Source organism: Hemitrygon akajei, unplaced genomic scaffold (genome assembly GCF_048418815.1).
Source record: "Hemitrygon akajei unplaced genomic scaffold, sHemAka1.3 Scf000034, whole genome shotgun sequence".
NCBI lineage: Eukaryota > Metazoa > Chordata > Chondrichthyes > Myliobatiformes > Dasyatidae > Hemitrygon > Hemitrygon akajei.
This window is the reverse complement of record NW_027331920.1, coordinates 1,179,526-1,206,022: the sequence shown is the minus strand read 5'-3', so window position 1 is coordinate 1,206,022 and position 26,497 is coordinate 1,179,526. Positions and strand designations below refer to the sequence as shown.

Genomic DNA, 26,497 nt, shown 5'->3' with positions numbered 1-26,497 from the left:
ATACAGCCAGGAGTATCAGAAATAATTAAGAAGGAATGGAAAAAAGAACTTCACTGTCTTATACCCACAGAGCAGTGGGAGAAAATTTTACAATTAGTCAATTCTTCTTCTATTTGTGCTAAACATGCCTAATACAATTTAAAGTTGTTCATAGGGCTCACATGTCCAAGGATAAACTCGCTCGATTTTATTCTTATGTTAGTCCAACCAGTGACAGATGTCATTCTGAAGTCGCTTCATTGACCCACATGTTCTGGTCTTGCCCCTGTTTGCAAAATTATTGGAAAGATATTTTTGGTATTATTTCAACAGTTCTGAATATCAAATTGCAACTGCATCCTATTACTGCAACTTTTGGTTTACCAATGGTGGATAATAGTCCTTTATCCCCCCCCCCCCCAGCCCGGCGGATGATTGCATTTGTTACATTAATGGCTAGAAGATCTATCCTCTTGAACTGGAAAGAAATTAATCCTCCAACTATATTTCAGTGGTTTTCTCAAACTATTTCTTGTTCGAGTTTAGAAAAAATTACAAGTGTTGTCTTTGACCCTTCAGTTAAATATGAAGAAACGTGGAGACCATTTATTCAACATTTTCATATAAGCTAAACTGACTTTTCCTAAACCTTACTTTTATTGTCCTTAATTATTTGGATGGAGGTGCGGAGTTATTGACGCTACTGTGTATAATTGATATAATGCAATGGCCCATGTCGGTTAGGATTTTTTTCATTTTTTTGAGGGGGATGGTTTCTTATTTTCCCCATTTTTTGTAACCACTATGAGTTTGGGAGGTTATTATCATGTATTTGTATTTATACCTTAACCTATTAATTATGCACTCTCAAGCTCTTTGTATTCATGTTTCATTTATGCTTGTTTGAAATCAATAAATGATTTAAAAAGAAAGGACTATTCTGAGGAAAGGGTGGAATAGGCGCAACGGGCCGAGTGGCCAGGCATGCTCCTGTTACTTATTTTCTAAAGCACGAGTTTACCTTTGCGCCTTGTTCTCCCTTGGTTTTCAGCCGTTCGGATTGCACAGGGGAGCGGTGAGAGCTCCGGAGATCCATCGGCAGCCGCTGCGGGGCAGCTCCCGTCTCCCAGCAGGAAGGGACGGGTCTGGGAGACAACTCCAGACAACAGGGCCCGATCCTCGGCGGGGAAAGTCCGGGCGCCCTCCGTGTAGCTGAAACATCTCACGGAATCACCGCCAGTCTCTTCAGCTCTGCCTTCGAAAGGATTCGAGACCCGCCGGTGGTGCAGCCGAAACCCGAGGCGAGGCTCCCGGTCTCCGGCCTCACTCGGTCCCGGTTCCAAACTCCGGCCCGGCCGGGCGCTCAGCGTCCCGCCTACTAACAGCTCGTAGCCAGTGAGAGCATCTCTCTCCCAGCGGTGATCGCTGATTGGCTGTGAGTGTGTGAGGACGGGCTGCTCCTGGGAGCTGGAGATGTCAGTCACAGTTTGTTCTCTAAATTAAAGGAAAATCCTCGAAACTCAAATTTCGAAATAAATTTTATTATTTAAGTCATTATTATTACAGTTAAGTCAGCACATACAACCCCGAGAAGCATTTTCATGCGGACATACTTAGAAAAAGTATCGAATAGTAACCATAACAGAAGCAGGCAGTGAAAGATCAGCCAGAGAGCTGAAGGTAACAAACTGTGCAAATGCAAATACGGAGAAACAGGATAAATAACAAGAGCATGAAATAACCGCAACGGCTGCTGATGGATCTCCGGAGCTCTCACCGCTCCCCTGTGCAATCCGACAGGCTGAAGGCCAAGGGAGAACAAGGCGCAAAGGTAAACTCGTGATTTAGAAAATAAGAAACAGGAGCATGCCTGGCCATTCGGCCCGTTGCGTTGTTCTGTTTCTCACTCAGAACATGGCCAATCTTTGATCTCAGCGCCACTTTCCTGCAACATTCCCAACATCGCCGAGCCCCAAAATATGTCCGTTTAATTTAGGAAACTTGTGGAGAAAACTCCAAATATGCACCGCACTGTGTTGGGGAAATTTCTCCTCATCTCAGTCCTGCTGAGGTGACCTCGGATTTTGAGTCTGTGACCCCTGGTTCCACTACCCAGCCAGGAGAATAATAATTCCTGGCCCTACCCTGTAAATACCCTGTGAGACTGTGTCTGTCTCAATCAGGAAGTTTCTCCATGTGAACCTTGTGTTAATGAAATTGGTGACAGTTCTTTCAGACCAGCAGATTTGACCACAAGAACACCAGACAGTGGTCAGCACGGAATGTCCTGCAGTTACTGTAGGAGAAGGACTGGATGGACACAGTGGAGTGGTTCCCTGAGCAGACAGTCCAGACCATCTGGCCGAATGCCTCATCACCAGATCTCACCGACAGGCAGCAAAATCTCACCTGTCTGGCCGTGAGAGGGGCCTTCCCAGTCTGATCCTTGCTGCATGCCCGGAGATCACTCCCACAGCGCGCTGCCCCGAGATCACTGCAGTGGAGACGAGACGGTCACTCACCTCTTTGCGGACTGTGGGCTGGTGAAGATATGTGGAGGAAGATTCAAGGGCCTGTGCCACAGCAGCTGCGTGACAGAAGGCTCACTGATCTTCGGGCTGTTCCCAGGACGCGCAGGAAAACGGACAGCGAGTGCTGCTGGAAGATCATCAGCTCGGGGAAAGACGCTCGAAACTTGTTGGCCTGCCATCACACCAAGATGTCCGGAGAGCAGCGGTTCCCAACCTGGGGTCCACGGTTACTGGTGTTGGTCTTTGGCATTAAAAAAGTTTGGGAACTGCTTTCGTACAGGAATACTGCCGACTGACACATTCCAGTCTACAGGGACACCATTGCAACTACAGGGATCCTCTACACTGGACAGGGATTGGCCGGGTTGGCTGAGGACGCCTCACAGTTATTGTAGTAGTGAACCACCCCAGGGGGACACATGGCTTCTCCTTTCAGCGCAGGACTTCAATCATCTTCCAGGGGAAGGTCCTTCCGACCGCAGGGATGAGGCCTTTGGAGATTCAGCTGACGTTTTTGTCACACTGGGTTTTTAAGAGATGGGTTGGTCGCCATACGGTCAACCCTCCTCCGCTCGTACCCGGGCTTAGACAGTCCATGGCCGCGTTTTCTTATCTGTTGCCTGTTTAATGTGTTTTTGATCCCACACTCAACATAGAAATGCCCAAAATTTGCACTGAACACATCCAGCAAAACCATGTTCATTCCCTGAGACTGCAGCGCGCGTAGTGGACAATCGCGGTACTGCAGGGAATCAGCAGCTCCCCGAAAGTGAAAGCATTCTGAATCAGGAAGTGCCGGGAGTTAACATGGCTTCGAAAGGAACGGCCGAGAGTTGGACCGAGGAGACAATTTGCGCCATCTGCCTGGATTTCTTCACCGATCCGTTATCACTGGAGTGCGGACACAACTTCTGTCGCTCTTGTATCACACGGTGTTGGGAAAGGGAGGATAGAAACTCCTGCCCGGAATGTAGAGAGGTGTTTGCTGACCGCACCCTCAGGGTGAATCGGGCCTTAGCAAATCTGGCTGAAAAAGCTCGAAATCTAAACCGGAATCCGAAAGGGAAGGAAAGTAAACTTCACTGCGAGGAACATGAGGAAGAACTGAAGCTGTTTTGTGAAGCGGACAAGACACTGATCTGTGTGATCTGTAGAGACGCGCAGGAACACAGAGAGCACCGCGTCATGCCGATTAAAGAAGCTGTTAAAAACTACATGGTAAAAACTAACGTTAATTTAATACTTCACACATTTTCTTTGTCCTACATACCATCACACGATCCTCCATAACCAACACATGATTCTCTGCAACTTTCGCCATCTCCAACGGGATTCTAGCATCTCTCCGTCCCACAGCCCACCTCCGCACCCCGCAACTCTCCGCTCTCTATTCGGATCGTGGTCCACGTCCTATATCGCCCTGATCCACTCGCTCCTCCCCACTGATCTCCCTCCGGGCACCGACACCTGCAAGCGGGACAAGTGCTACACCTGACTCCTAACCTCCTCCCTCCTCACCATTCAGGGCCGCAAACAGCCCAGTTCCTCCCGTTTCTTCCATGGTCGATTGTCCTCTCGTATTAGATTCCTTCTTCTCCAGCCCTTTACCTCTTCCACCTGTCCCCTCTCAGCTTCTCACTTCATCACCCTTCCCCACGTTCCCCCTCACGTTGTCTCACCCATCACCTGTCAGCTGGTTCTCATCCCCAACCTTTTCATTCTGGTTTCTGTCCCATTCCTTCCCAGTCCTAATAAAGGGTCTCATCCCGAAACACCGACTGTTTATTTCCCCTGAATAGATGCTGCCTGACTCACTGAGTTCCCCCGGCATTTTGTGTGATAATCGGGTTTGATCACCTGTTTCTTTTGATGCATCTTTGTTTCTATTTCCTTCACTCTCTGACTTCCAGGATCAGCTAAAATCTTCCTTTGACTCTCTCACAAAAAAGAAATCAGACTTCCAGGAAAAGGAGCAGCAACAGAAAGAGAAGATTTCCGGAGTTCGGGTGAGGCTTCCTGAGCAGAATTTCTGATATTACTGTCGAGTTTTGCTCCATTTAATGCAGAATTGCCGAGTATCGCATCTCCTGTGACCTGGGTTCGATCCTGACTTCTGCTGCTGTCTGTGTGGAGTTTGCATGCTCTCCCTGTGGCCATGACAGTTTCAGACACATTCCAAGGACATGCTGGATGAATGGTTAATTACAATTAACCCTGTGAAGGTGGGGAGCGTGTATGTGAATCAGGTGGGAGTTAATGGGTCAATGGGGAGAATAGGTTTCAGGAGGGAATGGGGTTGATGGGAATGTTTCAGAGCTAGCATGGACATTAATGGACCAAATGGTCTCCTTAATGTCATAAGGAAATACAAACAGCAATACAGTAAATTAATCTTCACTTTTCATTCGACAGGAACAGTCACACAGCGTTCTGACCCACATCACATCCCAGTTTGCTGAACTGCGCCAGATTATCACTGAGAAAGAGCAGAGCTTACTCAGGGATCTCAGGAAGGAAGAGGCGAGGATTCTAAATCCAATGGAGAAAAATCTTCGAGAGATAAAAGAGAATATAAGGTTTATTCAGGAGAAAATCACTAAGTTAAAGGAACAGATGGATCAAAAAGACAGTGTGATATTTCTCAAGGTGAGGAATTATATTTCAATTTGTTTCTGTCAAAGGGCACTAAATGAACAGTGGTATATTCAAAATAAACACAGCACCGAGGCCAATTCTAACAAATCAATTGTCGCTCTGGCGACCTCACACAGAAGACAGTGGAGGCCAAGTCTCTGGATGCTTTCAAGAGAGAGTTAGATAGAGCTCGTATAGATAGCGGGGTCAAGGGATATGCGGAGAGGGCAGGAACGGGGTACTGATTGTGTATGATCAGACATGATCACAGTGAATGGCGGTGCTGGCTAGAAGGGCCGAATGGCACCTATTGTGGGCTTCCACAACTTCTGTACATCCCAGGACAGAATGCAAATCTCTCTGAAATTATTTACTCTGATCATAACACAGAGCTGCTTACTGTTTCCTTAATTACCGCATTAAATATCCTCTAAAACTCCAATCAACACCCAGTTCCAGTCAGAGACTGTGAGTGTGTCTGGTGCGGTGGGTGTGAGTTCTCTCTGTCAATCAGTGAGAACCAAGAAAGTGACCCACACATCAGACTTATCCTCCATATCCAGTTTCCATCAGATGGGAATCTTTCACTGTCTCTTTATTTTTTGGATGCATTTCACATGGGATTATATCCCATTCTCTATCATAAACAGGCCATTAGATCCATCTTCTATCAGTTTCCCGGCTTCACAATCCTCCTGCCACTTACTCACCACACCCAGCAACACTGCCCCGAACTCCCTGGTCCCTCACGTGTTTATTCAGCCTCCTCATTACATTCAATCTCTGCTGTTCCATTTCAGCCACTCCTGTGGCACTGAGTTCCACATCCTCTTCACTAAATTTCTTGTGGAATTTGTTAAAATCCATCTGGAATTACATCTCCCCACAAGTCTCTCCATAAATAGTCTCCACCCGCACACAAACACATACATCACTGATCTTAAATTCCTCCATCCTATCAGCCTGACGTCATATCCAGATGATATTGCACACCCTGTCCTGTCTTCCCTGTAAGTTTTATCCTCTCAGTAATGGTCTGACATTCAGAAACTTTCCCTGTCATTTACCCGGTGGTTCTGTATTGTCCGTGTGTGTGAGTGATTGCGGGAGTGGGAATTTTCAACACCTTGTAATGATTTGGATGAAATTCAGGATGTGGACAGAAAGTCCAAGTCTAAGCAGATTTGTTTTTATTTATTTCAGGAGAAAGCTCGTCGGAACAGAAGGTAGGACAGGCTCTTGACTGAAACCCTGAATGGATTTGTAAAATAGTTCAGAATAGCAATTTATAGCCAGCAGTTTAATATTTACAGGATTAACGACGCTGTCCAGGAATTGTCAGCGACAGATGAGACCCTACCGGTTGAAAAATTCGATCACCCCTATTTGTTCAACACAGTGCTGAGAGAAACGCTTGATGCTATTAATCGAGGTAAAACTTACAAAGATTCTTTCCTCCCCATTCATTAGGGTTAACTTAGTTCCTATTTGAGGCAAAGATTGTCTGTAATACTGGGCTGAAGGGGAACTGAAGTTTATTCCACATCAACCCCACCGACTGGGAGGCATCACTGTCACATGGTCAGCTGGAGATGTCATACCCCTAAACACACCAGCACAGGGTCACAATACAACCAATACACGGGACTGGCAGATGAACCACTGTGTTTCAATCCCAGGCAAACGCACTAACACACCAGGACATGAGTTAGGATCTACCAGAGGAGCTGGGAATTTAATACTGATGATAATATTGTAGGGAATAAAAGCAGGTATCAGTGTGGTGACAGGGATTGTCAGGAAAATACACAAGTCCTTCATGTGCCCTGTGAGTGCAGACTCTGACTGACACAGGTCTTCCCCCTTCCGGATCAGCATCTCTCACTGTTGTTAAAGGCAGAAGAGGGGAGTGGTCGTGATCGGGGACTGAATCGTCAGGGAAACAGACAGGAGAATCTATTGATGTGAACGGGACACCCGAATGGTTTGTTGCCTCCTGGGTGCCAGGGTCAGGGACGCCTCGAATCGTGTCCGCAGCATTTTAGAGAGGGAGGGAAAAGAGCCAGATATCTTGGTAAAGTTTGGGACAATGACATTGGAAGTAAAAGCAATTAGGTCCTTAAAATAGAATTTGGAGAGCTTGGTCGAAAGCTCTGAAGCAGCACCCCCAGGGTTGTAATTTCTGGATTGCTGCCTGTGCCACGTGCTAGTGAGGGTAGAAACAGGATAATTTGACAGATAAACATGGCTGAGAAGATGGTGCTGGGGACAGGGATTCAGGATCTTGGATCATTGGGATCTGTTCTGGTGGAGGAATGACCTGCTCAAAAGGGATGGGTCGTACCTCGACCAGAGGGAGAACAATATTCTCACAGAGAGGTTTGATAGAGCTGTTGGGGAGGGTCTGAACTAATTTGATGGGGTGGGGGGTTGGAAGTGGAGTGAAGGGATAGGACAGATGGTAAAAATGCAAAGATAGCGTACAGTCAGACTGTCAGATAGGGCGGACAGATCCGAGGACAAAATTGCAGCCAGCAGGGTGAGTATCAGTGCATTAGGGATGCAGAATTAAAAAGGGTAGCAGATACAGTACACAAAGCGTATTATCTCAATGCAGGGAGTATGAGAAATAAGGTGGATGATCTTGTTACTCTATTACAGATTGTCAGGTATGATGTTGTGGCCATCACGGAAACGTGGCTGAAGGATGGTTGTAGTTGGGAGCTGAATGTTCACGGTTACACAATGTATCGGAGGAAGGAAGGAAGGCCGATGGGGTGGTGTGGCTCTGCTGGTAAATCAATAGCAAGATGTGACATAGGATTGGAAGATGTTGAATCCTTGTGGGTTGAGGTAAGGAACTGCAAAAGTAAAAATGACACTGACACCAGTGATATACAGGCCTTCCGACAGTCAGTAGGTCGTGACCCACAGATTACAACCGGAAATAGAAAAGGCTGATGAAAAGGACAATGTTATGATAATCATGGGAGATTTCAACATGCAGGGCCGTTGGGAAAATCAGGTTGGTAAAGGATCTCAAGAGCGTGAGTTTGTTGAATGCAATGTGATGGCTTTCTAGAGCAATTAGTCGTTGAGCCTATTCGGGGAACAGCTCTACTGGATTGGGTGTTATGTATTGAACCAGAGGTGAGTAGTTAAAAGAAACCTTAGGAAGCAGTGCTCACAACGTCACTGAGTTCAACTTGGAATCTGATAAGGAGAAAGTAAATTCTGATATTGTAGTATTTCAGAGAAGTGAAAGAAATTACAGTGGTCTGAGAGAGGAGTTGGCCAAAGCAAATTGGAAGGAGGTGCTGGCAGGGATGAGAGCAGAGCAGAAATGGTGTCAGTTTCTGGGAAAGTGAGAAAGGTGAAGGATAGATGTATTCCAAAAATAAATAAATACTCAAATGGCAAAATAGTAAAACCGTGGCTGACAAGGGAAGACAAGTTACTGTAAAGGCAAAAGAGAGGGTAAACAACAAAACAAAAGTTAGTAGGAAGACAGAGGATTGGGAAGCTTTTAAATATCTACAGAGAGGAACTAAAAGGATGATTGGGTGGGAAAAAATCAACAAGAAATTGATTTGAATTGAATTGACTTTATTACTTATATCCTTCATATACATGAGGATTAAAAATCTTTACATTACGTCTCCATCTAAATGTGCAATGTGCAATTTATAGTAATTTATGATGAATTATATGTATAACATGCTGGTCAATATAACATAGAAATACAGTTGTCTCAGCACGAGTTAATCAGTCTGATGGCCTGGTTGAAGAAGTTGTCCCTGGAGCCTGTTGCTCCTGGCTTTTATGCTGTGGTACCTTATCCCGGATGGTAGCAACTGGTACAGTTTGTGGTTGGACTGACTCTGGTCTCCAATAATCCTTCAGGCCCTTTTTACACACCGGTCTTTGTAAAACAAGTTAGCAAACAATATTAAATTGTTTTTCAGGTATTGTAAAAAAAAAAACAGAGATGAGACTGGATATAGGACCGCTAGAAAATGAGGATGGATATATAATAACGCGGGATAAAGAGATGGCAGATAAACCAAATATTTTGCAACAGTCTTCACCGTGGAAGACACTAGCACTGTGCCTGGTGTTGAAGAGTGTGAGGGAAGAGAAGTGAGTGTAGTTGCTGTTACAAGGGAGAAGGTGCCCAAAAGGCTGAAAGACCTAAAGGTATATAAGTCACCCGGACCAGATGAACTGCACCCTAGTATTCTGAAAGAGGTCGCAGTAGAAATTATGGAGGCATTTGAAATGATCTTTCAAAAATCACTGGAACCTGGCATGGTGCCAGAGGACTGGAAAATGGCAAATGTCACTTAGCCCTTTAAGTAAGGTGGAAGACAGCAGAAAGGAAATTATTGACCAGTTAACAATCACCCCTGTGGTTGGGAAGAAATTGGAGTCAGTTGTTAAGTATGAGGTTATGGAATACTTGGTGACACTGGACAAGACAGGGCAAGTTAGCATGGCTTTGTTAAGGGAATATCCTGCCTGACAAACCTGTTGGGATTCTTTGAGGAGATTGCAAGCAGGATAGATAAAGGGGATTCAGTGGATGTTGTATATTTGGAATCTCGGAAGGCCTCTGACAAGGTGCCACACATGAAGGTGGTAACCAGGTTAAGAGGCCATGCTATTACAGAAAAGTTACAGGCATGGTTAGAACATTGGCTGATTGGTAGGAAACAGCGAATGAGAGTAAAGTGATCCTTTTCTGGTTGGCTGCCAGTGACTCGTGTTCCACAGGGGTCAGTGTTAGGACACCTTCATTTTACGCTGTATATCAAGATTTAGCTGATGGAATAGACCATAAGATGTTGGAGCAGAAGTAGGCCATTCGGCCCATCGAGTCTGCTCCACCATTCAGTCATGGGCTGATCCAATTCTTCCAGTCATCCCCACTCCCCTGCTTTCACCCGATACCCTTTGATGCCCTGGCTAATCAAAAACCTATCTATCTCTGCCTTAAATATGCCTTGGCCTCAACAGCCACTTGTGGCAACAAATTCCACAGATTTTCTACCCACTGACTAAAGTAACTTCTCCGCATCTCAGTTCTAAAAGGACGTCCTTCAATCCTGAATTCATACCCTCTTGTCCTAGAGTAGATGGCTTTGTTTCCAAGTTTGCATATGATACAAAGATTGGCGGAGGGGCCGGTAGTGTTGAGGAAACAGTTAGGCTGGACAAGGACTTGAAAGAGGAGAACGGGAAGGAAAGTGGCAAATGATATACAATGTTGGAAAATGCACGGCCATGCACTTTGGCCGTAGAAATAACGTGCTGATTGTTTTTTTTTCAAATGGGGAGAAAACCCAAAAGGCTGAGATGAAAATGGACTTAGCAGTCATTCTGCAGAACCCACTAAAGGTTAACTTGTAGGTAGAGTCAGTGGTGAGGAAGGCAAATCCAACGTTAGCATTCAATTCAAGGGGTTTTGATAGCATTCAATTCAAGAGCAGGGATGTGATGCTGAGGCTTGATAAGGCACTGGTGAAGCCTCACCTTGTGTATTGTGAACAATTTTGGGCTCCTCATCTAAGAAAAGATGTGCTGGCACTGCAGAAGGTTCATTTCATAACGATGCTTCCAGGAATGAAAGGGTTATCATACGAGGAACGTTTGATAGCTCTGTGTCTGTACTCGCTGGAATTTAGAAAGATGAGGGGGGATCTCATTGAAACCTTTCGAATGTTGGAAGTCCTAGACAGAGTAGATGTGGAAAGGATGTTTCCCATGGTGGTGGAGTTTAGGACAAGAGGGCACAGCCTCAAGATAGAGAGGCATCTATTTAAAACAGATGCGAATAAACTTGAGCCAGCTGCTGGTGAATTTGTGGAACATTTTGGGTGTATTTAAGGCAGAGCTTGATAGGTTCTAGATTGGACACAGCATCAAAGGTTACGGGGAGAAGGCCAGGTAGTGGGGCTGAGGAGGGAAAAAAAGGATCAGCCATGTTTGAATGGCGGAGCAGACTCGATAGGCAAATGGCCTAATTCTGCTCCTATGTCTTATGGTTATCAGACCACTACATTGAAGCATTGTGAGAATGAGCTCGGACACACCAACAAGCATTGACATGGGTCAAGGTTTCATCTCGGGAGAAGCACACACAGCATAACCGGCCTGGCAAAGCTCCCTCCACACATACACAGGAAGGACAGGCAGATTGTAGTCAGAGCCTCAGCAATGTACGTTGTTATTTCCCTCAGTAACCTGGGAACCAATCTCTTCAGAGACAGTCATTTATTCATTTAAACAACTCTATCACGTGTGACACATTGTCAACACACAGACATGTGATGACCCACTGTAACATACAAATTCTTCAATGTGTACACTCTCCTTCAATGTGTATACACACCACACGGATATTTACCACAATCAACACATACACACACACACACACACACACACACACACACACACACACACACACACACACACACACACACACACACACACACACACACACACACACACACTATCAGATTGTGACACACGGCCACAGAAATAGGCACAAATTTCCATTGAGGATTGAAATCTGCCGTCCTTACCCAGTCTGTCTGTTCTGTGTCACTGAGCTGCCCTCGGACGTGACGTCACATCAACACTTCACAGACAGACTCCGGGGTGAGATTCCTCAGGAGGATGATCTGGGAGGGTTTGACGGATGTTGAACCCACGGCCCACTTCATCAATCTGCAAGACTAAGATGTCTTCTTGAGCATGGCCCATTTGTGTGTGTTTGCACCCCCCCCCCCCCCATCCCTCTAACCATTTCCCATCTGTGTACCTGCCCTAATTTATTTTAAAATATTTTATTTTTACCTGTTTCTACAGCGTCTGAGGGAAAATTCCATTTACCAACCGCCCTCTCTATGAGAATGTTACCCGATAGACCACTCAGAAAAATTTCCCGTCTCACTTTCAATCTGAGGCCTCTGGTTCTGTACTCCCATTTCTTGGAAAAAGAAACGTTATTTAAGCTCCTTATGAATTATTTACCTCGATAAGAGTTCTTACCTGAACATCCTACACTATAGCTGAATAGTCCAAAGCTTATCCACTCTCTGCTTTTAACCCAAGCCCCCATTCCTGGTAACATCCTCCTGAAGCCTCCTGTCCAGTGTAATGACATCCTCCCCATATTCGGGAACCGGAAATGCAGACAATGCTCCAAGTGTGGTCTATCATCGACATCAAAGGCCTTGCTGAATTTCATGTGGACAGTGTGGAATAGGCTGATGAATACACGACTGAAGGTGTTTTTTTTAGATTGGGACAAGAAGGGTGGTGTGGGAGCTAAATTCTGAAGGGAGGCAGTTTTTTTAAAAGTTTCGCGTACAAGATCGGCGAGACTGCGCAGGACAGCGCGGAGAGTTTAAAAAGATGACCACCCTATACAGCGGGCAGCGGAGTGGGTGGCAGCAGAGTGTAGGGCTTTGGCTCAACGGGCTTAGGCGGTAACGGGAAGAGCCGAGAGCGAGGCACCGACTCTTTTTCTCCCCTTGGCAAATCGGCCTGGACGGACGGGGGAACAGCAGGGCACATTAGCAAACGGTTTAAAAAGTTCGTGTGCTTGGCAATGTAAGTGGGTGAGTTGACCTATCTTTCTTTGTTTCATTCCTGTAGAATTAGGTAGCATGTCTGCAGGGTTAGTGCTTTGTTCAGGGTGTCAGATGTGGGAATCCTGGGAGAACTCCAGCCTCCCTGATAGCCACATCTGTACCAGGTGAACCGAGATTCAGCTCCTCGGAGACCGTGTTAGGGATCTGGAGCTGCAGCTTGATGACCTACTGCTTATTAGAGAAAATGAAGAGGTGATAGACAGGAGCTACAGGGAGGTAGTCATCCCTAGGCTACAGGGGTCAGAAAACTGGGTGACTGTCAGGAGATGGAAGGGAAATGCCCGGATAGTGGAGAGCACCCCTGTGGCTGCCCCCCTCAGCAACAAGTATATCGTTTCGGATGCTGTTGAGGGGGATGACCTGACAGGGGACGGCCACGGTGACCGGGTCTCTGGCACTGAGCCTGGCGCTGTTGTGCAGGAGGGAAGGAGGGGAAGAGGAATGCGGTAGTCTTAGGGGATTCGATAGTCAGGGGAACAGACCGGAGATTCTGTGAGCCTGGTAGAGATACCCGCATGGTGTGTTGCCTCCCAGGTGCCAGTCAACGGGATGTCTCGGATCGGGTCCAGGATATTCTGAAGGGAGAGAGCGAGCAGCCAGCTGTCTTGGTACATGTTGGTACCAATGACATAGAGAGGAAAAGGGAGGAGGTCCTGAAGAGAGATTTCCGGGAATTGGGAATGAAGCTGAGAAGCAGGACCTCCAGGTTAGTAATCTCAGGATTGCTACCTGTGACACGTGCTAGCGAGGACAAGAATAGTAGGATCAGGCAGATGAATGCGTGGCTGAGAGACTGGTGCTGGGAGCAGGGCTTCAGATTCTTGGATCATTGGGTTCTCTTCTGGGGGAAGTATTACCTGTTCAAAAAGGACGGGTTACACCTGAACCCGAAGGGGATCAATATCATAGCGGGAATGTTTAATAGAGCTGTTAGGGAGGGTTTAAACTAATTTGGCAGGGGGATGGGAAACCGGAATGATAGAGCGGAGGAGGGGGAAAACAGAAATAAATCTAAGATAGTGATCAGTAAAGATGTCAGGAAGGACAGGCAGGTGATGGAGCAAATTTGCAGCCACTGGGATGAGTTGCAGTGCAATCAAAACAAAAAGTACCAAATACTGGACTTAAAGTGTTATACTTAAATACACACAGCATAAGGAATAAGGTGGATGATCTTGTTGCACAGCTACAGATTGGCAGGTATAATTTTGTGGTCATCACTGAGACGTGGCTAAAGGATCCATGTCTCTGAGAGCTGAACGTCCAAGGATACACGGTGTATCAGAAGGACAGGCAAGTAGGCAGAGGGGGTGGCATGGCTTTATTTGTAAGAAATGATATTAAATCATTAGAAAGAGGTGACATAGGATCGGAAGGTGCAGAATCTTTATGGGTTGAGCTGAGAAATAGCAGGGTAAAAGGACCCTGATGGCAGTTATCTACAGGCCTCCTAACAGCTGCAATGAGGTGGACTACAAATTACAACAGGAAATAGAAAAGGCTTGCCAGAAGGGCAGTGTTATGATAATTGTGGGGGATTTTAACATGCGAGTGGATTGGGAAAATCAGGTCGACAGTGAATCTCAAGACAGAGAATTTGTAGAATGTCTACGAGATGGCTTTTCAGAACAGCTTGTTGTTGAGACCACTAGGGGATCAGAGGTACTGGATTGGATATTGTGTAATGAACCTGAAGTGATTAGAGAGATTGAGGTGAAGCAACCGTTAGGAGGCAGTGATCGTAACATGATTGAGTTCACTGTGAAATTTGAGAAAGAGAAACTGAAATCCAACGTGTCGGTATTGCAGTGGAGTGAAGGAAATTACAGTGGCATGAGAGAGGAACTGGCCAAATTTGACTTGAAAGGGACACTAGCGGGAGGACGGCAGAGCAGCAATGGCTGGAGTTTATGCGAGAAGTGAGGAACGTGCAACACAGATATATTCCAAAAAAGAAGAAATTTTCGAATGGAAACACGATGCGACTGTGGATGACAAGAGAAGTGAAAGACAAAATAACAGCAAAGGAGAGGGCATTCAAGGAAACAAAAATTAGTGCGAAGACAGAGGATTGGGAAGTTTTTAAAAGCTTACAAAAGGAAACTAAGAAGGCCATTAAGAGGGAAAAGATGAACTATGAAAGGAAGCTAGCAAATAATATCAAAGAAGATACTAAAAGATTTTTCAAGTATATAAAGAATAAAAATCGGGTGAGAGAGGAGAAAGGACCGATAGAAAATGATGCTGGAGAAATTGTAATGGGAGATAAGGAGATGGCTGAGGAACTGAACGAGTATTTGCATCAGTCCTCACTGAGGAAGATATCAGCAGTATACCAGACACTCAAGGGTGTCAGGGAAGAGAAGTATACGCAGTCACAATTACGACAGAGAAATTATTCAGGAAGCTGAATAGTCTAAGGGTAGATAAATCTCCAGGACCAGATGGAATGCACCCTTGTGTTTTGAAGGAAGTAGCTGTGGAGATCGCGGAGGCATTGGCAATGATCTTTCAAAAGTCAATAGATTCTGGCATGGTTCCGGAGGAGTGGAAGATTGTAAATACCACTCTGGTATTTAAGAAAGGGGCAAGGAAGCAAAAAGTAAATTATAGACCTGTTAGCTTGACATTGGTGGTTGGGAAGCTGTTGGAGTCAATTGTCAAGGATGAGGTTACCGAGTATCTGGAGGCATATGACAAGATAGGTCAAACTCAGCATGGTTTCCTTAAAGGAAAATTCTGCCTGACAAACCCATTGAAATTTCTTGAGGAGATTACAAGTAGGCTGGACAAGGGAGATGCAGTGGATGTTGTGTATTTGGATTTTCAGAAGGCCTTTGACAAGGTGCCTCACATGAGGCCGCTAAACATGATAAGAGCCCATGGAATTACGGGAAGTTTAGATATCTGGATAGAGCGTTGGCTGATTGGCAGGAAACAGAGAGTGGGAATAAAGGGATCCCATTCTGGTTGTCTGCCGGTTAGCAGTGGTGTTCCACAGGGGTCCGTGTTGGGGCCGTTTCTTTTTACATTGTATATCAACGATTTGGATTATGGAATAGATGGCTTTGTGTCTAAGTTTGCTGATGATACAAAGATAAGTGGAGGGGACGGTGGTGCTGAGGAAACAGAGAGTCTGCAGAGAGACTTGGATAAATTAGGAGAATGGTCAAAGAAGTGGCAAATGAAATACAATTTTGAAAAGTGTATGGTCATGCACTTTGATAGAAGAAATAAACGGACAGACTATTATTCAAATGGAGAGAGAATTCAAAGTTCTGAGATGCAATGGGACTTGGGAGTGCTCGTGCAGGATACCCTTAAGGTTAACCACCAGGTTGAGTCGGTGGTGAAGAAGGCAAATGCAATGTTGGCATTCATTTCTAGAGGAATAGAGTACAGGAGCAGGGATGTGATGTTGAGGCTGTATAAGGCAATGGTAAGACATGACTTGGAATACTGTGTGCAGTTTTGGGCTTCTTATTTAAGAAAGGATGTTCTGACATTGGAGAGGGTTCAGAGCAAATTCACTAGAATGATTCCGGGAATGAGAGGGTTATCATATGAGGAACATTTGACCGCTCAGAGAAACATTTCGAATGTTAAAAGGCATGGAGAGAGTGGATGTGGCAAAGTTGTTTCCCATGGTGGGGGAGTCTAGTACGAGAGAGCATGACTTAAGGATTGAAGGGCACCCATTCAGAACGGAGATGCAAAGAAATTTTTTTAGCTAGAGGGTGGTGAATTTGTGAATTTCTTGCGGCAGTGGAAGCCAAGTCATTGGGTGTATTTAAGACAGAGATTGATAGGTATGTGAGTAGCCAGGGCATCAAAGGTCATGGTGAGAAGGTGGGGGAGTGGGACTAAATGGGAGAATGGATCAGCTTCTGATAAAATGGCGGAACAGATTCGAAGGGCCGAATCGCCGGCTTCTGCTGCTTTGTCTTATGGACTTATTTGAATGCACCAGTATACGTAATAAGGATCTTGTAGCACAGGTAGAGTCGAAGGAATAAAGGCATAGACAATTCTGTAAACAGGGCGAAATTCAAAAATCAGAGGTGCAAAGGGACATGGGTGTCCTTGTGCAGGATTCCCTGAAGGTTAACTTGCAGTTTGTGTCAGTGGTAAGATTGGTAAACTCAATGTTTGCTTTCATTTCGAGAGGATTAGAGTAGAAGAGCAAGGATGTAATTTTGATGTTTTATAAGGCATCGGACAGACCACATCGAGTATTGTAAGCAGTTTTGGGTCCCTTCTATCGGAAAACAAGTGCTGGCATTGGAGGGGGTGCAGAAGATTCACAGGAATGATTCCGGGAATGAAAGAGTTAACATATGAGGAGTGTTTGTTGGTTCTGGGTCTGTACTCACTGGAGTTTAGAAGAATAACTGATTTATTATCCCCTTCAACCCTATTCTCCCGCCTCCTCCCCATAACCTTTGAGACTCTGACTAATCAAGAAGTTTACTTATTAACTTCTACTTTAAAAATCAAACAAGAGAAAATCTGCAGATGCTGGTAATCCAAGCTAGACAGGTCCTGAAGAAGGGTCTCGCCAGATCTCTCTGACACCTGTCTGGAGAGAGTTGATGTTGGGAGGATGTGGGTGGGTCGAGAACGGTAAGCACAGCCTCCGACTCTAGGGATGTCCATTTAGGACAGAGATGAGGAGGAATTCCTTTACCCACAGGATAGTGAATCTGCCACAGGCAGCTGTGGAGGCTAAATAATTGAGTATATTTAAAACAGAGTAACACACACAAATTGTTGGGGGAACAGCAGGCCGGGAAGTTTCTATGGAAAAGTGTAAACAGTCCACGGTTCAGACTGAAACACTTCATCAGGACCTGTGTTGCTTAAGGGTTCCTGCAAGTTCATCCCCTGTCCTAATGAGGGGCTGCGGGGGATGGGGTCGTGGAAAAGGGGACAAAGTCATTCTCATCTCCCAACTTTGCCCCCTCCAGCTTCTCATTACGTCTACACACACAGTTCACCCACGGTCTTTCCACCCCTCCCCCACCTGGTTCAATCTGCCATTCATCTCTCCCCTACTGGTTCCTATTATCACCGCCTTTACTGTCTCAAACCATCACACTCCCCCACTTCACACTCAGAAATGAATGTGAACATTGTATGACGGGCCTGTTCCTGTGCTGTACTGCTCTATGTTCTCTGTTCCCAGTTTCGAAGAATGAGAGATCTCATGGAAACACAAAATTCTTTCAGGGGTCAACAGGCAGGGGTGAGGGAGGATGTTTCCCCTGTCCAGCGGAAAACCCTTGGGGAGTCCATCCGCTTTTTTCTCCCCCCGATCCCCGGGTCCCCGCTGCCCGAGTCTCCCCCCCGATCCCCGGGGCCGCGCTGCCCGAGTCTCCCACCGATCCCCGGGGCCGCGCTGCCCGAGACTCCTCCCCCGATCCCCGGGGCCGCGCTGCCCGAGTCTCCCCCCGATCCCCGGGGCCGCGCTGCCCGAGACTCCTCCCCCGATCCCCGGGACCGCGCTGCCCGTGGTTCCCTCCGATTCCCGGGGCCGCGCTGCCCGAGTCTCCCCCCCCCCGATCCCCGGGGTCGCGCTGCCCGAGTCTCCCCCCGATCCCCGGGGACCCGCTGCCCGAGTCTCCCCCCGATCCCCGGTGCCGCGCTGTCCGAGTGACTGCCGAGCGCATCATTGGAGCCTCCCTGCCCTCTATTGTGGACGTGTACTCTTCCAGGTTGAAGAAGAGGGCGGGGAACATCATAAAGGACTCCTCCGATCCTGCGCACGGACTGTTTGATCTGCTTCCGTCTGGGAGGCGCTTCAGATCCCTCCAGACTAAGACTAATAGGCACTGGAGAAGTTTTTTCCCTACTGCGGTCACTTTGCTGTACAGTTAACTGCCGGTTAACTGTCGACTAACTATTACTTGGATTGCACTACCTGTATGTATAATCTATATTTTCATTTATATTTATCATTATTATTGTTATGAGCAGAGAGACAACATCTGCCGGAAGTAAATTCCTTGTTTGTGCATAGGTACTTGGCGATTAAAGTCTGATTCTGATTCTGATTCTGATTCTGACTCTACCCCCAGCCTCTGTCACCCTGGATGTGGAAACGGCGCATCCGGAGCTCGAGGTGTCTGAGGATCGGAAGAGTGTGAGACGGACCGGGACCCGGAGGAATCTCCCTGACACCGGGAAGAGATTCACAGACTGGCTTTGTGTGCTGGGATCGGAGAGATTCACATCGGGGAGACATTACTGGGAGGTGTGGGTGACGGGGAATCGTTTCTGGTGTCTGGGAGTCGCCGCAGAGTCTGTGGAGAGGAAGGGATGGGTCAGACTGAGTCCGGAGACCGGGTTCTGGGTCATCGGGCGGTTTGGTGACGAGTTACATCGGGATTATGACGTGGACCGTGGTCCCCGCTCCCCCGAGTCCCGTCTCGCTGCCGGTCCCATCCCCGGGAGGGTGGGAGTTTATCTCAGTTATGAGTCCGGGACAGTTTCATTTTACAACGCGGAGACCAAGTCCCATCTCCACACCTTCACTGGGAATAAATTCACGGAAAAACTTTATCCTTTCTTCCGGACTGTGGATGAAAACCAGTGGCTGAGAATCTGCTCCGGATCCGCTCCGGGTCTGTAAACGGGTCGGGTCCCGGGACCGGAGTCAGGAGTAAAGTCCCTGTAAATATAAATGTGCGGAGAGTGCAGCTAAATACGTGGCCAAGGAGACGGTGCAGGAGGGAGGGCTTCATGTTATTGGACAATTGTGCTTTGTTCCCGGGAAGGTGAGCCCTGTTCCGGCGGGATGGTTTGCGCCTGAACTGGAGGGGAACCAACATTCTTGCGGGTAGATCTGCCAGTGCTGCTCGGGGGTGGGGGGTGGGGGGGGGGGCGGGGGAGGGGGTTAAGCTAGATTTGCAGAGAGAGGGGAACCAGAGTGTTAGAGCAGATAGTGAGTTGGAGGAGGATAAAGGTCATGCGAGCACTGCATGTATAGACAGAAATCAAAGCTTTGTACATTAGGTTGTAAATTAATTTTCAGAGCTTTAGAAATTGTAGAAAATAAAGATTTCAAAAAACATTTTGATGAAGAACATGACCAGAACATATGTGAAAAAGTGGCTACTTCAGTTTTATACCAATCGCAATAATTGTCTATGTTAGGAAATATTTTGGATAGTCTCTCCTTTGTTAAAAAGTAACAGTGAACAATTTTAAATTGAATTAAACACTGATTGGCACATATTAAAGAAGAATTGACCATCTTCATTAACAAAGGTCATATTAAGTTCTCTCTCCCAAACTTGTTTAATCTTTAGTGATTAAGGGGATCTGTTTTTTTTTGCAGATTTATTTATTTTTATTTTCATTTATTTTGTCATGGTTGATTGATGACTTTTGAAGTTAATTAGCAAAAATTCTCTCTCTCATACACACTTACTGCAATATCTTCAGGTTAGACATTTTTTTACAAAAAATAATTATCTAAGTTCCCATATATGCAAGAATCTGATTTGTTGGATACTATTTTGAATATGAATCCTTCAGTTAGAGAATTTGTAATTCTCATTGGTAGAATTTATAATTTATTTTTAATACATTAATACAAAAAGATAACCTCTCACCTAAGGTTTATACATGATAGAAATATTCCTTGTTTCAGACGTGATAGAGGGGGAGGGATGAAAGGGGGAGGAGTGGCATTACTAGTCAGGGAAAATATCACAGCTGTGCGTGGACAGGACAGACCGGAGGGCTTGTCTACAGAGGCCATATGGGTGGAGCTAAGGAACGGGAAAGGTGTGACCACACTAATCTAGGAAGAGTGGATTAGGATAATTTCTTTCTGGCAAGGATGTGTTCAGTAAGTGGACGGCCTTTAAAGGTGAAATTTTGAGAGTGCAGAGTTTGCATGTTCATACCAGGAACAGGCAAAGTTAACAGACACAGGGAACCTTGGTTTTCAAGGGATATTGGCGATCTGGTTAAGAAAAAGAGAGAAGTGTATAGCAGGTAGAGGCAACAAAGAGCAAATGAGTTACTTGAAGAGTATAGAAAACATAAGAAAATACTAAAGAAGGAAATCAGGAAGGCAACAAGAAGACATGAGGTGGCTTTGGCAGATAATGTGAAGGAAAACCCGAAGGGTTTCTACAAGTATATTAAGAGTAAAAGGATAGTAAGGGACAAAATTGGTCCCCTAGAAGATCAGAGTGGTCGTCTATGTGTGGAGCCTCACGAGATGGGGGAGATCTTAAACAGTTTTTTTTGCATCAGTATTTACTCAGGAAACTGGCATAGTGTATATGGAAGGAAGGGAAACAAGCAGTAGTGTCATGGAACATTTGTAGATTAAAGAGGAGGAGGTGCTTGCTGCCTTACAGCGAATAAAGGTAGATAAATCCCCCGGGCCTGACTTGATATTTCCTCGGACCTTGAGAGAGACTAGAGTAGAAATTGCAGGGGCCCTGACAGAAATATTTAAAATGTCCTGAGCCACGGGTGCAGTGCCGGAGGATTGGAGGGTAGCTCATGTTATTTCATTGTTTAAAAAAGGCTCCAATAGTAAACCAGGTAATTACAGGCCAGTGAGCCTGACATCAGTAGTAGGTAAATTATTGAAAGATGTACTGAGAGATCGGATGTACAAGTATTTGGACAGCCAAGGGCTGATTAAGGATAGTCAGTATGGTTTTGTGCATGGTAGATCGTGTTTAATGAATCTTGAAGACTTTTACGAGGAGGTTACCAACAAAGTAGGTGAAGGACAGGCTGTAGATGAAGTCTACATGAACTTTAGTAAGGCCTTTGACAAGGTCCCACATGGGAGGTTAGTTCATAAAGTTCAGACATGAGGTATCCATGGAGAGGTTGGAGAGATTGAACGAGTGCAGAAATTTACTAGGATGTTGCCAGGTCTTCAGGAGTTGAGTTACAGGGAAAGATTGGAACAGGTTAGGACTTTATTCCTTGAAGCGTAGAAGAATGAGGGGGGATTTGATAGAGGTTTACAAAATTATGAGGGGTATAGACAGTAAATGCGAGCAGGTTCTTTCCACTTAGATTAGGAACGATAAATACGAGAGGACATGGTTTTAGGGTGAAAGGGGAAAGCTTTAGGGGGAACATGAGGAGGATCTTCTTCACTCAGAGAGTGGTGGGAGTGTCGAACGAGCTGCCATCTGAAGTGGTAAATGTGGGCTCACTCTTAAGTTTTAAGAATAAATTGGATAGATACATGGATGGGAGAGGTCTGGAGGGTTACGGACTGGGTGCAGGTCAATGGGACGAGCGGAATAAAGTTTCCGCACAGACTAGAAGCGCCAAATGGCCTGTTTTCTGTGCCGTAGTGTTCTATGGTTCTGTGGAGTGAAAACAAACACGAGATGAGAATTATCGATCGATTAATTTTAACTCGTTCACCGCATCCGTCAACCGAACAGAAACACCGGGGATTCAGCAGCAGCTACGGGCGGCGGGTCCTGAGCTCCCCCGGGTCCTAAAGTCCACCCGTAATGAGACAGGTTAAATGGGACAAGTGGGGACGGTGCTGACCGGAAAAGACAGTGAAGATTGTTCATTAAGTTCATCTGCCATTTCTTTGTCCCCCATTACTACTTCACCAGCATCATTTTCCAGTGGTCCACTATCAACTCTCATCTCCCTTTCACTCTTCATGTAACTGAAAACTAAACTTTTAGTATCCTGATTTATATTATTGGCCAGTTTGCCCTCATATTTCGTCTTGACCATTCTTATGGCTTTTTTCGTTGCCTTTTGTTGGATTTTAAGAACATCCCAATAATCCAACATCCCACTCACCTTTGCTACCTAATATGTCATTTCCTTAGGTTTAACACAATTATTACATGTCTTTTCCAGCTCAAACTGTGAATTGATTTAAAGTCAGTCCCATAATTTAATAGTTTTTATCTGAAAACTATCTACCCTCGCAAAGATTGTACTGAAGACTGCATTTGATTTTTCTTCAGCCTTATACGCTTCACATTGAAATAGTATGTGTTTCGACAGTTTCATAATGACAAAATGTACACGACACAGAATGAAATTTTCCAATTAGATACAAGGCATAATTAAGCACAGTGTGGTCATTTCTATGTCATGTGAATATCATTCCTTCCCTTGTTTTAAGCCCTTCTTCTATAAACCCAATAGGTTTATGTATTCTGTAAAGGTGTCTGTCCTTATGTCCATTATCCTACGTCTTGTCATAAGCCCCTAATTCTTAACACTACCAACCCTTTAGCTTCTAATTTGCTAAATGGAAGGTCTATATCCACAGCTTAACATTTAACAGCTTTTGGTGCTAAACAGTCAACATCATCATTTCCCTCAACAGTGTGATGTGCAGGGCCCATAATGTGCAGACATATAAATCAAACTTTATATTTGAAATACCGTTTGACAAGTTTCCAACAGTCAATCTGACCTACTGCCAGAATGACCTGTTTAAGACTCATCAAAACCGAAATGTATTCTGAGCAAATTATAAGGACCAATTTCCTCCACCCACTGTAAGCCAAAGCTGTTGGCAAAGAATTCTACTTCCTATGCTGATAAATGACTATAGGTCATTTCTTTATCATTACCTGCAATTCAGGCACACAAAAACAGCCACACCAACATCCCCAGTTAAATTATCTTCTGATTCATCTGTAAAAATTGTTACTGTAGGATAATAACTTTCATTAATATACTGATGAACCAACAGACTCTCAGGCATAACCGAATCCGATTGTTTAACCTAAAATCAACTGAAGTCATTGGAAAAAACAAGGTGGGGTTACAGAGAAAGCTACAGTGGGACATATTGTATCATCAAATACACCCATATTCCCAGCGTGGTAAGAACCCAGCCACCCAAAACAAAAAAACACTCTTCTTGTGATGTCCCCAACCGTCCTCCAGCACACCTTTAACAGGATGATCATTTCCTTGCCCCCGCAAATTAATCCAGTAATTTGACATCAACTTGAACCTCAGTTACTTTGAGGGCAATTGTCCCATTGCACTCAGTTTATCCAAAACAGGAGATAACAATACTGCACTGGAAAACAATCTTAAAGTCTGTAATTGTATCACATACAAATATTTTTAATTTGAAGATGAAGCTGATCCATAAGCCACACAGACATAATCAAGAACAGATCAAATTAAACAAATATAATTGGTCAACAAAGATTCTCATGTTGCACCCAAGAATACCCACATAGATGTCTGAGGAGATTTAAAGCTCCTTTACATTCATCAATTATTTTACTGATAGGTGCTTCCACGTCAGCTTATTATCCATCCACATACTGAGAAATCTTACCACTGACACTTCCTCAAGACATTAATCATATAATTTAAAATCACGTTCAAGTTTATTAATGCTGTTTGTAAACGATGTTATGTATTTTAACGACTGAAAGCTTAAAATCCTCATCAATCTGCCCACTGTTTGACCTATTAATTGTAAATTGTAATTAATACCTCTAATCTATAAAGCTACGTCATCTGTATATTGTGATTTACCCAGGGTATCCCATTTTCCCATCTCAGAGAAAATATCATTAATCATAATATTAAATAATGAAGGGCTACAAATACTGCCTTGTGGGATCCCATTCTCTATCTCATAGAAACACAAACATAACATGCCGACCGGTACTTGGACAGTCCATCCAAAAAAAAACTCAGAAAAATTATACAATGTCCCCCTCACTCCTAATTTAATCAAAAGTCCTTTCTTCCATATCATTTCCCTTTTCAGTATCAAGAAATACTGCTATTACAACATCTTTATTTAATTGTGCTTTCCGAATATCATCTTCCAAACCTAAAACTGAATCTAATGTCATTTCACCCTTCCAAAATCCACTCTAATAAACCACTTTATCACCACTCTTTCCAAAATATAACTCAAGCGCTCGATTACCATACATTCCATAAGGTTACATAAATGAGACATTCACGATATAGGCCCTTAACTAGAAGGATCAAATGGGGATCTGCCAGGATTTAGAATAGGCACTACTATTTCCATTTTCCATGAGGAAAGTAGATGCACAATTCAAACATTTAATATTTTCACAAAAGAGAAATATGTACATTTACAATTTCAAATATCACTCTTTCCTGGGGATACCTGACCTGCATTATTAATAAACTTCTTAAATTCATTGGGAGTCATGTGTTCAGTTCTAGTGGCCTCACTGCAGGAAGGATGTGGATACTATAGAGAGTGTAGAGTAGATTTACAAGGATGTTGCTCTTGGAATGGAGAGCATGCCTTATGAGAATAGATTGAGTGAACTTGGCCTTTCCCTCTTGGAGTGACGGAGGATGAGAGGTGAACTGATAGCGGTGTATAAGATGATGAGAGGCTTTGATCATATGGATAACCAGAGGCATTTTCCCAGGCTTGAAGTGACTAACACGAGGGGACGTAGTTTTAAGCTGCTTGGAAGTCGGTACCGAGGGAATGTCAGGGGTAAGTTTCTTACACAGAGAGTGGTGGGAGCATGGAATGGGCTTCTGGCAACGGTGGTGGAGGTGGATACAATAGGATATTTTAAGCGACTCTTAGATAGGTTCATGGAGCTTAGAAACATAGAGGGATATAGGATCAGGAAATCCTAGGCAGTCTCTAGAGTAGGTTACATGGTCGGTACAACATTGTGGGCTGAAGAGCCTGTAATGTGCTGTAGATTTCTATGTTCTGTGTCAAAGACAGGCAGTGGAATTAGTTTAAATGGACTGGAGGACAGCATGGAAAGTTTGGGCCGAAGGGCCTGTGTTAGTGCCGTAAGGGAGGGGTTCTGTCCCAACCATCGACTCTATTCCCCTCAACAGATGCTGCCTGACTTGACAACGTTCTTGAAAAGTTCCATTCAGTTCCGCTTAGCATTCTGTACAAAGGATGTTTTGTGCTGGAAGAGTGCAGAGGAGGTTCATCATGATTGAGGGGGCTTCTGTTCATAAGTCCATAAGGCATAGGAACAGAATTAGGCCATTCAGCCCATTGAGTCAGTCACCTTTCCATCATGGCTGATCCCAGATCGCACTCAGTTCCAGATATCTGACCTCCTGCCATATCCTTTGATGCCCTGACCGATCAGGAAATGATCAACTGCCGCCTTGAATATACCCACACACTCGGCCTCCACCGCAGTCTGTGGCAGAGCATTCCACAGATCCAATACACCTTGGCTAATAAAAAAAATAAGCTGCTTACCTCTGTTTGAAAAGGTGGCCCCTCAACTTTGTGGCTGTGCCCCACCACAGGAAATACCTTCTCCACATCCACCTTATCCAGTCCTTTCAACATTCGGTAGGTTTCATTGAGATGCCCCGCATTTATCTGAGTTCCAGAGAGCACAGGGTCAAAACTGCCAAGTGTTCCTCATATTTTAACCCCTTCATTCCCGAAATCATCTTTCTGAACCTCCTCTGGACTCTCTCCAATGCCAACACATACTGTCTGAGATATGGGGCCTAACGCGGCCTGACTAGTGTCTTATAAAGCCTCAGCATTATCTCGTTGCTGTTGTATTCATGGGGCGAGATTGGATTGTGTTGATCTACAGGGGGATCTTGGAATCCGAGTTCATAACTCCCAGATAGTGGTTCCATTGTCAGGCAGTTATGTTGCAGTTGTATAAATCTCTCGTTTAACCACATCTGGAGAATTGCATTCGA

At 45.0% G+C, this 26,497-nt stretch overlaps 1 protein-coding gene across 1 annotated transcript; it reads left to right on the top strand.

Annotated features, from left to right (window-relative positions):
- Positions 1–5,024: 5,024 nt before the first annotated feature.
- On the top strand, positions 5,025–19,633 carry LOC140720010 (zinc-binding protein A33-like). The gene is made up of 4 exons (XM_073034914.1): positions 5,025–5,156; positions 6,348–6,370; positions 6,458–6,576; positions 18,880–19,633. Exons 1-4 carry the CDS (start codon positions 5,049–5,051, stop codon positions 19,431–19,433), a joined length of 804 nt encoding a protein of 267 aa, XP_072891015.1. The 5' UTR covers positions 5,025–5,048; the 3' UTR covers positions 19,434–19,633.
- The last annotated feature ends 6,864 nt before the right edge of the window (positions 19,634–26,497 follow it).

What these genes read in the sequence shown, in the direction of transcription:
- LOC140720010 (XM_073034914.1), top strand. Translation starts at nt 5,049, where the DNA reads ATGGAGAAAAATCTTCGAGAGATAAAAGAGAATATAAGGTTTATTCAG. An exon ending in ACAGTGTGATATTTCTCAAG is followed by an intron (nt 5,157 to 6,347) that starts GTGAGGAATTAT and finishes TATTTATTTCAG; the next exon opens with GAGAAAGCTCGTCGGAACAG. An exon ending in GCTTGATGCTATTAATCGAG is followed by an intron (nt 6,577 to 18,879) that starts GTAAAACTTACA and finishes CTCTACCCCCAG; the next exon opens with CCTCTGTCACCCTGGATGTG.